General features: G+C 42.5%; 2 protein-coding genes across 2 annotated transcripts; both read right to left on the reverse strand.

Annotated features, from left to right (window-relative positions):
* Positions 1-3,096: 3,096 nt before the first annotated feature.
* On the reverse strand, positions 3,097-3,960 carry LOC141641123 (uncharacterized). Its single transcript, XM_074449799.1, has one exon. It carries the CDS (start codon positions 3,958-3,960, stop codon positions 3,097-3,099), a length of 864 nt encoding a protein of 287 aa, XP_074305900.1.
* Positions 3,961-5,340: 1,380 nt separating this feature from the next.
* LOC141641124 (uncharacterized) lies at positions 5,341-6,426 on the reverse strand. The gene has a single exon (XM_074449800.1). It carries the CDS (start codon positions 6,424-6,426, stop codon positions 5,341-5,343), a length of 1,086 nt encoding a protein of 361 aa, XP_074305901.1.
* Positions 6,427-17,125: the final 10,699 nt, after the last annotated feature.

The raw sequence follows: 17,125 nt of genomic DNA on the forward strand, positions 1-17,125 counted from the left end.
GAACATCGAGAATCAATGTCGACTGGTGTGTTGCTCTTCTTCTTTTTTTACTACGTTCTGTTTCTAGATAGTTGATATATCTGGTTCTGACTTGATCTTTGCTGCTTCCAGGCTCTGCAAAATCTAGAATTTCGCTGGACGATGTCCTGGCTCAGAAAGAAAAGGAGCGAGTCGCAGTTGCCCCCAAGCCTGCTGAGAAGAGAAAATTCACCCCTGCCCCTGGTTCTAGGCCTCGTCCTAAGAGAAGATCTGCTGCTGTGGGACGGGCTAAGGAGCAGTCTCCTATTGAAGCTACTCCTCTAGCTGTGAGGCCTCCACTGCCCGGGCATGGGCAGTCTGCTTCTGGGGATCCTCTGTTTCCCAAACCTACGCCTGCTTCTAGCCCTGCCATGTCTGGTTATGCTTCGATCCCAGCATCTGGAGCCGTCCCTGCTTCTGGAGCTGCTCTTGCTTCCAAACCCACTCCTGCTGCTGGGGTTATTGTTCTTACTCTTCCGGATGATTTTGGAAGGGCTAAGTCTGCGAGTAATCTGGACTTGATGAACCAGATGCTAATTCCTGCTCCCAGGTCTGCGTTGGACAGCAGGGCCTTGCATGATTTGGTGGATCGTGCAGCGGAGCACCCTTTTGAGGTAAACGGATTCTGATTGCTCCAAAATATACTCTTTTTTTTTCACACTCTGCTTTGCTGTGACAGTCCTTCCAGATGGGTCTGTATCTGCGGGAGAAGGTACCTCGTCTGGAAGCAGAGAATGCTAACTTCCAGAAGCAGACAAAAGAAGCCAATGAGGGCTGGCTTAAAATTCAGGCTGATTTGGACAAGTCCCAGAGTCTGTTGTTGGAGGAGGCTGCTCAGAAGCAGAATTTGCAGAACAGTCTTTCTGCTGCTGAAGGGTGGATTTCTGGTGCTGAAAAGAATGCTGCTGACGCTGAGAAACGCGCCTTAGAAGCTGAGAGACGTGCCTCTGAGGCTGAGAAGCGTGCTTCTGATGCGTAGGCTCGTGTTTCTCAGATCCAGGAAGAGAAGGCTTCTGATGTGCAAGAGTTGAAAGAGACTTTGGCGAATGCTTTGTCCTATGCTGCTCTGGAGACGACGATCAAGTGTATAAAGGTGTTCCAGTATGGTGAGCATTCGGCTTAGGACTTGGGAGCTGAAGAGGAGAAGCATGATGCTGCTTTCCCTAATGGTCTGAACCTGGATGTGCTAGCTGGCTTAGTGGAACCTGGTGTTGCTTCCGCTGGTGATCTAGATACTGAGAAAGAGGTGAATTCTTCTGCTCCTGACACTCAGGCAGCTGCTCCTGAAGCTGTGGAGCATATTGATATAGATTAGCTTTTTCTGCATCTAAAAGGCTCTTATCATGTTTAGCTAGTTTATGGCCCTATGGGGCGTAACATTTTATTTTTAACAGTTTAATGTGTTTTGGTCTGGTTCTGGTACCAGACGTACTTTGCGTTTGAAACTTAAGTATTTTCTGGTGGATATCTTTTTGTGTCGTACCATTTCTGGTGCTTTGATTTGTGCATGCACGTCGTTTGTTTGGCCATCGCTGTTAGATTGCTGGCTAAGGGGTCTAGTATGCCCACTCGTCCAGAAGAGCCAGGCTTGCGTGGGTGCTAATGCATCGCGGGAGGCTGGTTGTCCCGATTGTACGTGCTTAGCCACGGACACACGCCTTCTGTAATGAATACAAACTCTGCCAGATTAGTTTACATTTTATTCACTTGGCTTATTTGAAAAAATAAAAAGAGTTCTATACTTAAAACATTCAAAGTGGTTTTACAACTTAAAATTTGTTGGAATTAAAATACGAACAAGGCTGTTTTAGAATCATAAATGTTTAATTCAGAAATAACACTTAGAACAAGAAAAACATTCAGAGTAAGAAGATATTCAGATCCAGAAAAATATTTAGGGATAGAGAAATATTTTAGAAATAGGAAAATATTTAGAGCCAGAAAAATATTCGGAGACATAAAAATACTTAGAGACAGAAAAATATTTAGAGCCAGAAAAATATGTAAGGCAATATCTAGAACCTGGTTGAGTTGTATCTAGTAGGCTGAGTACCCAGTTGTTGACCATGCTGGTGACTTAAGTGAAATATTTTTTCAAGTGGGTGATATTCCAGGATATGGGAACCATTTGCCCTTCCAAAGTCATGAGTCGGTAAGCTCCATTCCCAACTGCGCTCTCTACTTGGTATGGCCCCTCCCAGTTGTAGGCAAATTTTCCTGCTTGCTAGTTCTTGGTATTCTGGAAGACTTTCCTCAGGACCAGATCTCCCACCTGCAGGGTTCTTACCTTTACATTCTTGTTATAGCTTCTAGCCACAGTCTGTCGGTAGGAAGCCATCCTGATTTGGGCGCTGGTTCTGAGTTCATCTACCGTGTCCAGATTGCTTGTCATTTTTACCTGATTCCTATCTTCTATTATGCATCCATATCTGTGGGTTGGGACCCTAACTACGGATGGAATGACTGCTTCTGCTCCGAACACCAGGCTGAAGGGAGTTTGTCCCGTTGCAACCTTGGGTGTGGTTCTGTCAGCCCAGAGAACCAGAGGTAGCTCTTCTGCCCACTTGTCCCGTTGGACTGGGGGTTCCTCGGAGTAGATTTATGCAATGAGATATTCTACCTAGCACAAAAAGCATCTGTCTTATTTCCAATGAATTGGGACCCATTATCACATATAATCTCAGATGGAATGCCAAACCTGCATATGATATTGCGTTTAATGAAAGATATCACCTGGGTTTTTGTAACCTGGGAGGATGATTCTCCTTTTATCCATTTGGAGAAGTAGTCCGTCATGGCGAGCATATAGACTTTGTTTCCTGGTGCTCTAGGTAGTGGTCCCACTATTTCCATTCCCCACTTCATGAAGGGCGATGGTGAGATAACCTGGTGCAGAGGCTCTGCAGGCTGGTGGCTAACGTGGGCGTGCCTCTGACAAGCGTCACATTTTTTTGCGAATTCCATGGCATCTTTGCGCATTGTGGGCCAGAAGTATCCCTGCCTCAGTGCCTTGTTGGACAAGCTCCTGCCCCCTGCATGGTTTCCACATTCTCCACTATGGAGAGCATGCAAGACAGCCTAAGATTCTTCCCTATCCAGGCATCTGAGGTAGGGTCCAACGAGGGATTTCCTGAATAGAACACCTTCAATTAGTATGAATCTGGATGCTCTCATTCTAAAGCTCCTTACCTCCTTTTTATCTGCTGGTAGGATATCATTCTGCAGCCAGTCTAAGTAAGGTTTCCTCCAGTCTGTAGTATTTTTTTCACTGCTGGTGCTGCACACCATTTCTGCTTCCTGCTGAGATTTTAGTGTTGCTGGCTCCAGCACGTGGACAATTGGTATCGTGGAGATGGTTCCTGCTTTGAAGGTTGCCCCCAGGATGGCTAGTGCGTCTGCTTCTGCATTCTGGTCCCTGGGGATTTGCTTGATGTTGAACGTGACAAATCTGATTTTCAGCTCCTTTGCTACGTCTAGATATGCCATCATCCTGGGATCCCTGGCCTCATAGCAATCATTAACATGGTTAACTATAAGCTTAGAATCACTACAAACCTGAAGGTGTCTGATTTTCAGATCCACAGCCAGCTTTAGACCCAGGATCAATGCCTCATATTCTGGTTCGTTGCTTGTGGCCTTGAATTCACATCGTACAACCTGGACTATGAGATCTCCCTGGGGTGACTTGAGGACAAGTCCTACTCCTGCTCCCTTGGCATTTGAGGCTCCGTCCACATGTAGCTCCCACACTTGCTCTCCTTTATCCTCTTCCAGACTCAGAATGTCCTGCTCTGCCTGGGTCTGGAGGGTTGGGCAGAAGTCAGACACGAAGCTTGCCAGAGCCTGAGACTTTATGGCCGTACATGGTTCAAACTTCAAGTCGTAACCGCTCAAGTGCACGGACCATTTAGCCATCCTCCCTGACAGTTCTGATTTTCTCATGATAGTCTTAAGAGGATAATTAGTTATCACCGAAATTGTATGAGACTCGAAGTAGGGACGCAATTTATGGGATGCAGTAACTAGTGCAAGGACAAGGTTTTCTAGTGACGTGTACCTGGTCTCTGCTGGAAGCATATACTTACTGATGTAATATACTGGATGCCGTGATCCTTCCTGCTCTCGTACTAGTACTGCACCGACTGCTGCTTCTGTGACTTACTGATACAGGAACAGTGGTTCTCCTTGCTCTCACTTTGACAGGAGAGGTGGGGTGCTGAGATAAAGCTTCAGCTCCTGAAATGCTTTCTCATGATCATCCGTCCACTCAAATCTTTGGCTTTTTCTGAGTGCATCATAAAATAGCCAGCATCTGTCCGAGGATCTGGATATGAATCTGTTTAAGGCTGCCACTCTTCCAGTCAAGCGCTGGACGTCTTTCGGTTTCTGCGGTGACTCCAGCTGCAGAATTGCTTTGATTTGTTCGGTGCTGGCCTCTATCCCCCTCTGGGTCACCATATACCCCAGGAATTTTCCACTGGATACTCCAAAGGTACACTTCGTAGGATTCAGCTTTATTTGGTATTTCCTGAGGGTACTAAAAGTTTCTGTCAGGTGTTGGTGGTGTTGTGAGGCCTGCTTCGATTTGACGACCATGTAGTCTATGTATACTTCCATAGTTTGGCCTATTTGCTCTTTAAACATCATGTTTACCAGCCTCTGATAGGTAGATCCTGCATTTTTCAGTCCAAAAGGCATGACATTATAACAATAGATACCTCTCTCAGATATGAATGTCGTCATCTCCTGGTCACTAGGGTGCATCTTTATCTGGTTATATTCGCTCCAGGCATCTAGGAATGTTAGCATCTCATGGCCAGAAGTAGCATCCACCATGGCATCTATGTGTGGTAGAGGGAATGGATCCTTTGGGCAAGCTTTATTTAAATCTGTGAAATCGACGCAGACCCTCCACTACAAGCCATTCTTCTGCGAAACCACCACCACATTAGACAACCATTCTGGATATTTTACTTCATGAATCTTTCCTGCAGCAAGCAGGTTATCTACTTCCTAGTTTATGACCTGGTTTCTCTCAGAAGCAATTTTTCTTCTTTTCTGCTGCACAGGTTTTTAGCTTAGGTCTACACTTAGCTTGTGAGTTATCACACTTGGGTCTATCCTTATCATATCATTATGCGACCAAGCAAAACAATCCATGTTAGTTCTCAACAATTGAACGAGTTTGTCACAGATGTTACCTGTACATTCAGATCCAATGAGCACAGTTCGTTCTGGGTGCAGTGCGTCCAGGATGACTTCGTCTAGTTCTGCCTGCTGGGGCTCAATGTATTCGTCCTGGATGCACCGGCTCTGTAGTTGCTATGCAGGCGGGCTGGTTGTTGACTTCAGAGCCACTTTATAGCAATCCTTGGCTTCTTCCTGGTCCCCACGTATCTCTTGAACCCCCCAAGGCGTTGGAAACTTCAAACACTGGTGGTATGTTGAGGGTATTGCCTTCATTTCATGGATCCAGGGCCTGCCAAGGATTACATTGTAAGTAGAGGGCCCATCAATAACCAAATATCTTACCTGCTTATTAACACCTCCGGCATATGTTGGAATAACGATCTCTCCTAAGGAGTGCTTTGTTTCGCCACTGAAACCAACCAAGGGAACCACCTTCTTTGATAGATCCTTCTCGGTGAATCCCATGCCTTTGAGCGTCTCTAGCATAATTAGGTTGACAAAGCTCCCGGTGTCCACCAATATTTTTCTCACCTCGCAATTTCCTATAAGAAGCGTGATGATTAAGGCATCGTGGTGTTGTTCTGGAGCAGACCCTGCATCTGTTTCGTCAAAGGTGACTGACGGCAGATTCTGGCGGCTGATCCTACAGGAGCTTTCTAATCTGTCTCCTTTAGTTCTGGTTGCGTGCCTTTTTGCTGCTGAATATGTCAGCCCACACAGCTCTGATCCACCTGTAATAACATTCACAGTTCTAGTGCACTGAGAAGGAGGAGATGGCAGAACCTGATCTGCAGAGTTTACTCTGGTTGTGTTTCTGGGTAGGAGGTGATCCAGGTTTCCTTGGTCATAGTGGAATTTGACTTCGTTTCTGAGGGAGTGGCATTCATCGGTGTTGTGGGTGTTGCTGCCGTGGAACTCATACTTCTTGTCGGTGTCCCTGCTGCTGGGGCTTCCTTCTGGAAGTATTGGCCATCTGACTCTGCGTCCCAGCTCTTTCAAGGCTTTGAATAGTCCTGCAGGATTGGTGGTGAAACCATACTCACTTATTTTCGGAGGTAGGTCTGCTTCGCTCTTTCCTTCAGAATTTCCAGATATTCTATTCACGCTCCTGCTGTAGGGTTTGCGTCTTTCACTCTTCTTCTCTACTGGAGCTTTTCTGGATACTGGGTCTGAATCATAAGTGCCTCTTACGGGTGCAGAGTCTTCCTCCAGCCTCATGACAATAATTGCCTTTGATTGTACCTCCTCAAAGGTAGTGCATGGGTGCATGGTCAGGTCCTTGTATAGCTGTTAATCCTGGTGCAATCCTCAGCGGAAGGCTTGTATAGCGGTTGCTATATCGCACCTCGGAATTGACACTTTCTCCTTGTTGAACCTGTTCAAGTAGTCACGGGTAGATTCCTCAAACCCTTGTACTATCCGGTAGAGGTCACTGGTCTGCTTCTACGGCTTCCTGCTGCTGGCGAACTGCTGGTTGAAGGCATTGACTAGGTCGGCGAAGCTGGATATGCTCTTGTTCGGCGAAAGTAGACGAACCACTTTTGGGTCGCTCCTGACAGTGTTGATCCGAATCCCTTGCACATACAAGCTTCCTTTAGAGATCCAGTTGCGGTTATCACCATCATTTTCTATTTGTAGTGGTTGATATGGTCAAGTGGATCTGTGGTTCCATCATAGAGTGTCATAGCTGGCGGCACACATCCTTTAGGAACACCGATTAGGGCTATGTCATCCACGAAAGGTGAGTCTGCGTAGCTGTCTCTGGCTGCTTTCTCCAACGGACGGGCCATGCCTCGTATCCTATACATCAGTTCCCTCAGCTCCTGGTATTGCTGCTCCAGCGAATTACCTGCTCCTGCAAGTGGGTTAGAAACAGGCAGAAAAGAACCAGCAGGTGTACCTCCTAACTAGGGTGTTCCTGAAAAGTGGCCTGGTGCTGGGTGACTGGTTGCTGGTGTTGCACTGATTATGGATCCAGGCTGCCATCCTGGTGTCTGCTGTAATCCTCCAATCCAGGCACCACTGGTGAACTGGTTACAGGATGGAATTGCTGTATTGAGGGCAGGTCTAGATTGCCATCCTGATGTCTGGTGTGCGGGAGTACCTGAAAAGGGTGGAAGGTCATATCCTGACGGGGTGCTAAACAAAGCGTTACTTGTTGTCTGCTACAGACTGGGTTGATTATCAAATGACAGGCATCCCAATCCTCTGGGCTCGATTGGTTCGCTTGGTGCTACTCCTGCTAGGTCTAGTCTGGTGACTAGTTCTGATGGAATTGATCGACCCGACCCTCCATCGTTGGTTCTGGTAGGAGCCTCTGGTGGTGATGTTGGTTTTGTTTGGACCGCCGTTACGATCTGAGCAATCAGGTTTTGGTTGTCCTTCCTCAGATCCTCTACGACCCGACGCAGAGTGTCCATCCCCTGAAACATCACCTGCATCGGATCAAGTGCTGGAGATTCTCTACTTCGGAGAACTTCTGCGCCTGAGCCTCTCTGGGTCTGGCTTCTGGATGCTGTTTCACCTCTGCTGGGGCTGCTCTCGCTACTAGATTTGGACTGACCGGATGCACCTGCTACCTTTGGTATCTGTGGTTGTTTCTGAGGCTGGGACATGCTGACGGGGGTCATCTGGCTGGACGTTGGAGATGCACTGACTAATCCTGCGGATGCAGAAGCAAGTCCTGCTCCAGAAGACAGGGCTGACATGCTCTGGCTGCTGGAAGGATTCTTGGTGGTTCCAGGCATGGTGACGGCTGGTTCGGTCTTGCGAGGTTTGGCTATAGAAAATGATCACTATGCCCCACGGTGGGCACCAAATTGTTTTGGTAAAATTTACCGACTATTGATTTAATTTAGTGAGTGATAATGATTAATCTACGGCCGATTAATATTAGATTATGACGAATTTAAGGAATAAATATGCAACAAAGTAAAGAAGGAAAAGACAAACGAAAAGAACGACATAGAGGATTTTTGGTGACGCGGAAAACCCGGTATGGGAACAACCGCGGGAGGAGTCGAAATCCCGCCAATTTTGCACTATAATCGATGTAAAATGCCCAAGTAAGGAAATATAAATACGACGTTGCTAGAGAAATATTGCTTAATTATTTGTGGGATTTGGAGAAGTGTTGCCTCAGATCAATGTTGAATGCCTTGAGTGTTGATCTCTCGTCCCTATATAGCTGCTGGAGTCAGACCTAGGGTTTTTGAGATGCTTCTGCTTCTGTTGCTAAATTCCTGGTCAATTTCCTAAAGAATAGGGGTTGGTTAGTTGACTTGGTTGTTAATTCCTTTTGCACGTGTATTTCTTAATGGGCCAAAGTGTGCTTGTTTTATTCTTGATCCCATGGTCCACACCTTGCCACTTCACCAATTCTTTCTCTCCTTCATCCCCCAATCATCGTATGCCACGTTGCCAAGCTTTTCGCCACTTTTCTTACCAATGACACGCTGCCACGTCACGAGTGATAAATTGTATTTTTTATCCATAACAATGACGTCGTGTTTTGGCAACTCGCTCGGTCCATTCGATTGGGTGAGCAGAAAAGCGAGATATACCCTCGGGTATTTTAATGTTGTGAGTACCCAATTACCTATCCACAAACCTAACCATAGATCCCCTAAATCCTTTGTATAGGTCATATTCTAATGTGTGTGATGTGTATTTGCGTGTTAATATTTTATTAAGTATAATTTTTGTATAGCCATTTAATAAAAAGAACAAAAAAAGGTGGGAGAAATAGAATCGACAGACGTGCGTTAACTTAGTAATTGACATTGTTCATTGATGTAGTTACCTACATAAATAAATTAAGTCCAATATATCCATTTAGTAATTATATATTCAGGTCTTTTTTTTGCAGCTGTAAAAAGAGGTATCCTAACTAGTCATAGGCTTACATGCAAGGCCATGAACAATATTATCAAACGACCTAAGTACATAGCGAAGGGATGGGGTTGGTACATTATTAGGATAAGAAAGTAAACTACGGATGGGGTTGAGAACCAAAGAAGGTTTCTTAACGAGACAATCAGAGCTTGCCAATTGCGCAAATATTCCGTTTCTCTTCTTTATCAACTGAGCTTCGGAGGAGTACCTCTAACAAGACACACTTACGCCACGAGGACGTAGAGATTTATGGGAGAGAGATCTACTTTTTGAGAAAGTAGATAAATTGTGTCTTCGAGGTTCATCCTCTTTGCTTTGATTCTTCTTGGAAGTGGCGATTCTCCTTTTCTCGTGCACATGAAGAGTAGAGTGGTACTTGCAAAACAGAGGAGTAAAAGGGGCGCCTGATGGCTTCTCAACCGAGAGAATCTTACACTTCTTAGGGCGAGCTGGAAAAACGAAAGGCTGATGGTCATTATAATCATCCTGAGCTGGTGGAGGAAAATTGTCATGAGGAGAAAAATTATCACCAATTGAAGATGCGCAAGACGTCACGTCCCCAGTACAGGACAAGCTCAAACTTATGCTAAGAATATCAGGTTCCAAGCTGATAACATCAGAAGGGGTAATGTCTTCATTCATTGCCTCCATCATCTTAGATTTCCCCTTTTTAGAACCTCTCCTCTTTTTCTTCTTTCTCTTCTTCTTTTCATAATATCGTTCTCTTATAAAGTCTCTCTCCTTAGTAGTCGCACCCTTAAGGAATTGAATTCTTAAAGTTGACAAATCTCGTTTACGGTAATAGCTCACCGTTTTACCTTCCAACAACTTTTCCGAAGAATTTGCGGGGATCCTTAAAGTGGAACTACCACCTTCCTTTTTGGAGAACTCAAGAACTGACTTATTAGCATAAATACTTTGAACCTCTGTTCCTTCTATATTCAAACTCTCAGTATCATTTATACTCACATCACTTTGTTCTTCCATTACATCCGTAACAACGCTTTCACTATCTTTTATACCCTTACCAGATGCCGAAACATGAACATACTTCTTGTTGTTCCCATCCAAGCAATATTCAGTAGCAAACTCGAGCACTCTTTTACCGTTTTTCTTGATGAGAAGATGACCTTTTACCACCTCTAATTCTCTTAAGACATCCATCATACTAGGTTCAACCATTAAAGCCTAAACCAGATCCAATTCAGCTTTCGAAAACCTTTTCAACATCATATAAACAACCGCCCTACGAAAAAGTGCCTTAACATTACGAGGGAAAGTGTTCAAAATCAAGGAGCATAAACCCGAGGCAGCTCTGTATTCCTCAAGTTTCAGAGCACATGCAGCCATATTAGACATAAGGGAAACAGCAAGGTTGAATAATGATTGAATATCTTCACCTTCAATATTTTCCAAGCTCAGACTAAGCAATTTACAAGCTTCATCGTAACACGCTGCGGCACTATCAAAATAATTTTGCCTGAAAAGACCGTTCCCCTTATCTTTAAGCCCCTTCACCTCAGCTAAGATTAACGGTGCTGGCCCCTGCAAATTCATAAAGTAGCCTAACATCCTATTGATGTAACTCATAATTGCGCACATTTAGTCCCCTAATTGAACCTATTTTGCATACTATTATAACATTGCATAGCCATTTTATCCGTCAAATGCTTTCTATTTTGCTTTTCTAGTGCATTTCGTATGTTTTGCAAGAAAGAAGACAATTAGGCGGAAATTCCCGTCTCCCGTGAATATTTGGAAGCTTATTGATGATAATGGGTGAACTAGTGTGAAAGAGGAGGCAAGAACAAAGACCGACAACATAAGAATAAGGAGCATGCAAAAGGAAGAAAAGAAAGGGTCATTCTGAGGAACAATCCGAGCATCCCGAGCTGACGACGCTCGTCTCCCCCTCTCTTAATCCGAGCGTCCCGAGAATAAGACGCTCGTCACCTCACCTCACAATCCGAGCGTCTCCCTCCTTGGTCCGAACGGATAGTGACGACTCTAGCGCGATATGTTCATCTCCTTGAAAGACTTGCATTTCTCCACTTCAGAACTTAGCATTGTTATTTACTAATTTATCCTTACTTAACCTAGTAATGCACTACTATAAATACCCCATTTGTAATAATCAAAAAGAGGAAGTTCCCATAGTAGAAAGTTCTCTTAGATTAGATTAGGAGAAGAATAGAATAGACTAATCTCAATCATTCCACAAAATTACACATTAATCTTTCCTTAATCATTGTCCAAGTTTATTATTATTGGGTAATTGAAGATCATTGGGTTATTATTGGAGAATTGACAACTCTTCATCAATCAATCAAGTTCTCTTCTCTTATTCTTTGCTTTATTATTTGGATCATCTCAAGTTTAGTATAATTCTTTTACCCGTTACTCTTTATTGTTTATTTCCTCAATCTCTTATCATCTTTACACTTGTTGCGATGATTGACACCATTAATGACATGTTTCCCATGATAATGAGTGAGTATTTTCCTTAGCTAGGGTTAATGGGTAATTATGGGGAACAAACATGGGGAATGATTCATGCTTAATCTAATATGTCTTCATAATTAAATTGCTTGCTTGTTGTGATTTCAACTTATGCACATGTTATGTTTGATGAAATGCAAAGCCTATGAATCCTTGCATTTCTTACCCATCACTTATCTTTTCACTGAGACTTGTAAGACATAAACCAACTCGAGTCTCATTAGACCATGCATATAGTTGAATAGGAAGGACTAAGTCGACTTGTATGTGTTGTACAATCTAATCGATTCGGCTCCGGGACCCAAACCTTATTAGGGATTGTAAGATATATACTAACTCAATCCCATCACAACAATAAATGCTTGCATCTAGTAGAGAACATGTCTGTATGATCAACTCCCATGAATCTCCTATGAACCCATGACATCGTAGCACTTTTAGTCATTTGTTTACATCTTTCTTTTTATTGCTTGTTTTACTTTATTGCTTGCATTAGTCTAGAACACAACTATAAACCCAAATCAATTGTGACACTAGCATAAATTGAGATAGATAGACTTAGAACCCAAAGCACACCGTCCCATGGATCGACCTCGACTTAACCACTAACTAGTTGTTTGTTGAGAATATAAATGTGTTTGATTGGGAAACCCGACAACAATCTCACCCCGTCAAAATGGCGCCGTTGTCGGGGACGGTGTTATGTGATTAAGTTCTTACTTTTTTCTCTATTTTTATTTGTGCTTTAACCTTGAGGAACTTGTTCCTCAAGGATCGTTCTTGCCATATTTGTGTAGTTTCCTTGCTTGTAGTTGTTTCCTTGTCTTAGCTATGATGATGGCTCAAGACATGACTCATGGAGTATGTGATGGATCTTTTGGGTATGACTACAATGGGTATGGGGAGTTTGAGGAGCAAGTCAACACAAACCTACCTTACTATTCATACAATGAAAATCCTAACTACTACCCTAAATTTTCCCACCAAAATCACCACCTCCAATATCCACTTCATAATGAATTTCAATTCCCACAATACAATCACTTTTTCACCCACCCACAACAAGAAGATGAACCCATTCAAAGCATGATCCTGCAATTGATGGGAGATCAACAAAACTTTTTCAAACAAGTGCTAGAGGAAAGCCAGAATATAGACAATGTTCTTCAAAGCATTGTTACCCATGGTGAGGAGTTGGCAAATCAAATTGCCCAAATGAAAGAAGCCCAAGTAACTACTCCCCACCAATCCTTCAACATTGTCCATGAATGCGAGTTTAAAGAAGTGACCTTTGATATGGAAGATGAGAAATGGGAAGAGCCAATCTCTTTGAGCTCCTGTGAATATGAAAGTGTGGTATTTGATGAGAAAGATATGAGGTTGAATAAGTCAAATACTCTTATCCTTTGTGAGTATAAGGGTGTGTCTTTTGATGTGGACATTGAGGTGTTGGAGAAAGAGTTGATGAAGAGGAGTGAAGCCCCCATTTATGATTCATATGGAGATAGCGATGATGACAAGCCTATGGAAGAAGCTTATGCGGAATATGTATCTTGCAAGGACTTATGGAATGAAGAAGAGGAATTGAGTTGTGATATTGCCTCACTTAGGGACCTCATCCTTGAGAAGTTTGAGGTATGCTTCCATGAGGAAGATGAATGTCTCTTTCCTATTGACTATGAAGACCTTTTTGCACCCACCATGGAACCTATGATTGTTGGAGATGACATGGTCGACCTTCTCCAAAAGGTCAAAATATCATATAAAGGGTACTTGGTGGAAAAGCTCAAGAACAAACTTGCAAATGAACTTGCTTGTGGAAATTTGGCAGCCACAATCTCAATTCCTCAAGTACCCCGTCATGAATACCATGAGAATTCTCCTTCCCTTCTTGAAGGATTGATAAATCCAAATGCTATCATCATCACCAAAATTGAAGAAGAAGTTGGTGAGTGGAAGTCTTCGGATGAATATGAACTATACTTCATACCTTATGTTGACAAGAATCATGGGCTTATTGGTTTGAAGCATTGCAAATACTCAAGTGCCAAGAAAAAGGTGAAAAAGAAAATAAATGACAAATTCCCTTGGCCAAGCTTTATTTTGAAGTTTAGCAAACCATACTTATGCTTAATTGGGGCTTGTTCACAGGCTTTTGATCTCCTTCTAAGAGCCTTGAGCTCTATGGACAAAGAATCTCGACAATTTGAACTAGTTTGGTGGAGTCCTATCTCAAACCACTAATTGTAAGATACTCCTTCCTATAATTTTTGCATTGTATAAAATTGTATAGTATTGTATATAATTTCGCATTTCTTGCATGAGAGTAGTGAGAGAGGGTTTCTTACCCATTTATTGAGCATAATTTAAGAAAAAGATAAGAAGGAACCACAAAAGGGTGCAAGGGAACGATTTTTGAAATAAAAGAACAAAGGATTGAGAAAGACAGCACGTGACGCTCGTCCCGAGCGCAAGACGCTCGTCCATAGCCTCTTCACGGGCATTATTTGATCCTAATCAAGAATCCGAGCGGATTCCCAGCAAGACCCTCGTCCTAAAGGGATGACGCTCGTATCAAGCTAGAGACGCTCGTCCTGAGTATCATCATGAAAATAATTTTGGTCTGGAACAGAATCCGAGCGGATTCTAAAAAAGACGCTCGTCCAACATAAGACGCTCGTCTAATGCAAGAGACGCTCGTCCAGAGCCAGTCTCAAAAGAGCCAAGATCACTGACTCATAATCCACGCGTATTCATTCCAAGACGCTCGGATTCCCTCAACAAGACGCTCGTCCCTCTTCGGTTCATATACCTATTATTAAACTCCTCTAATAGTGAACTAATTAACTTCTTAATTATTTATTCATTAGATCTATTGCACGCATAACAAAATAAGGGATTTATAAGAAAACAATGTCCCTTACATTGTTAATTTCGATTTTGTGGGCACAAGTAAGGTCTCCTACCTTCACTTGTTCTTAAGCTATTATGAGTATTAGGATGATCCTCCAAAGACTCCAAGTATAGAAGCCACTCCTCTTGATTTCACCCAAGATTATCCCTTATCTCTACTAAATAATATGTGCTAGATATTTGTTTAGTAGTTTACCTTAACATTGATTACTAATACTCATATATTACACTAATAATATTAGTAATGTGATTGAACAATTTGGATCATCATTTCTCAAGTTTTATAGAGAAAGATGAACAAGAATAAGAGAGATGAATTGATCGGTCCGTTTCGTGTTCACAATTAAAGGTGTGGTCGTTGGGTCACGTCCGAATCAAAACACAATTTATAGCTTCACAAACAACTCTACAATTAGTAAAGAGGCAAGTAAAGGTCGGATCCCAAGGGACGGGTATTGAAATGAGATTTCTATTGAAACTAGTGGTGTCTTAGGGGTGTCACAAATTGGGTTGATGTAGAAGGTCACTAACTAAAATAGCAATGAAAATAAACTAGCAAGATGAATTAAAAGGGGTGTAAACAATTGATTAAAAAGCACTAGGGTGTCATGGGATCATAGGGGAATCATGGTAATTGATCATACAAACATGTTCTCAAATTATAAGCAAGCAATTATTGTTGTGATGGATTGAGTTGGGTTATATCTTACAATCCTAGGAAAGTTTGGGTCCCGGAGCCGAATCGATTAGATTGTACAACACCTACAAGTCGACTTAATCTTCCCTACTCAACAACATGCATGGTCTAATGAGACTCGAGTTGGGTTATGTCTTACAAGTCTCATTGAAAAGATAGGAGATTGTGGTAAATGCAAGGATTCATAGGCTTAGCATTTCATCAAATATAACATGTGCATGAGTTGAGATCAAAACAAGCAAGCAAATAAAACATGAAAGCATATTAATTTAAGCATGAATCATTCCCCATGTTGGTTTCCCCTTATCACCCATTAACCCTAGCTAATAGACTACTCACTCATTATCATGTTGATCATGCTAGCAAGGTTGTCAATCATACCAATAAAATGAAACATGATGAATAAATGAAAGTAATTAACAATAATTAAAAAGGGATTAAGAGAATTATACCTACTAATGATTCCAATAATAAAGCAAAGATAAAAGAAGTACTTGAATGCTTGATTGAGAGGTTGTCAATCTCCCAATAATAACCCAAATGATCTTCAATTACCCAAAATAAAGGATGAACAAAAGAGAGATTAAGGAAATAAAACTTGTATTAGAACTTGATTAATTGTTGATTACAAAACTAAAGAGAGATTTGATTGATATTAACTACTCTAATTGTTGATAAGAAGAACATGTTCTTCTAATTTGACTAATGGGGTATTTATAGTGGAAATTAGGGGGATGCATTAGGGTTAACTAAGGCTAAACTAGTAATTACACTTTTTAGATTGAGCAGGGAGGAGTCGGTATTTTCCGAAGGAAGGGCTTCTTTCTTCGTAGCTTGGAGAAGAGGAAATCGCGCTGTAGAGGAATCCGGGCGGATTAGGGTCGGGACGGGCGGATTCTGGCGATGGAACCCGAGCGGATTCAAGAGAATCCGAGCGGATTGTGGTGATGGAATCCGAGCGTCTTGGTGGAAAACCGCACGGATTGTGCAGGTGGAGGACAGCCGGATTGTAGACAATCCGCACGGATTGTGCCTCAGCAAGACTTCTTCTTCTTTTCTTCCCTTTTCTTCATAAATTCCTTGGAGATTTCCTTGGCGACTCAAGGATCCTTTCTCAACATTGCTCATCTACTATCATATGTACAAAGGCCTTCTAATCTTGTCTCTCCTTGATGCTTGGTCATTGAATTCGATCAATTTAGTCTCGTTTTGCCATGAAAATGCAAGATTCTTACTCCTTTCCTACCAAGGGATCAAAATCTCAAAAAATATGCAAAAAAAAGAACTAAAGATAACAAATGACTCAAATATGCACTAAAAAGCATGGTCACAAGGCTAATTCGGGGGCTAAATATGCGCTAATTATGGTCACATCAAATATCCTCAAACCGAACCTTTGCTCGTCCCGAGTAAAGAGGTGACAAAGACTAGGACCATTATTTAAACTAACCTAATAACATAACCGATATGAGACAATTAGCGGGTCTCACTCCGCCCCTTCAACTCACAACAAGACAACCATGAGGTAGGATGCCTTCTTGCAAGGCAAGGTGGGTCTTGCCAAAATGGCGACACATCCAAACTTTAAGCACACAAAATCACATAATGGATGCATCTACAAAAGGAATAGCCACTTCCTCATCAAGTGGCGGAGGCACTAAAGAGGAACAAATTTAAGAGCATGTAATCCTTCACAAATACTAGTTCAACAAATTACTAAGGCTAAGAGGATGGCACTAAATCACCTCCAAATGGTGTTAAACTAGACTACTTTCGTCCTCAATTTCCAAATGCTTTCGTCAAGAGCGATCGGATGGTGGTGGAATGATGATCCCTATGATGCTAGTAGCATATGACATGACAAGTCTCGAATTCTCTACAAAAGTAAAGGTCATGGATCGTCCCAAGCTCGAC

The sequence above is a fragment of the Silene latifolia genome, chromosome 2, assembly GCF_048544455.1.
Source record: "Silene latifolia isolate original U9 population chromosome 2, ASM4854445v1, whole genome shotgun sequence".
Classification (NCBI taxonomy): domain Eukaryota; kingdom Viridiplantae; phylum Streptophyta; class Magnoliopsida; order Caryophyllales; family Caryophyllaceae; genus Silene; species Silene latifolia.

What these genes read in the sequence shown, in the direction of transcription:
- LOC141641123 (XM_074449799.1), bottom strand. Translation starts at nt 3,960, where the DNA reads ATGAGAAAATCAGAACTGTCAGGGAGGATGGCTAAATGGTCCGTGCAC.
- LOC141641124 (XM_074449800.1), bottom strand. Translation starts at nt 6,426, where the DNA reads ATGAGGCTGGAGGAAGACTCTGCACCCGTAAGAGGCACTTATGATTCA.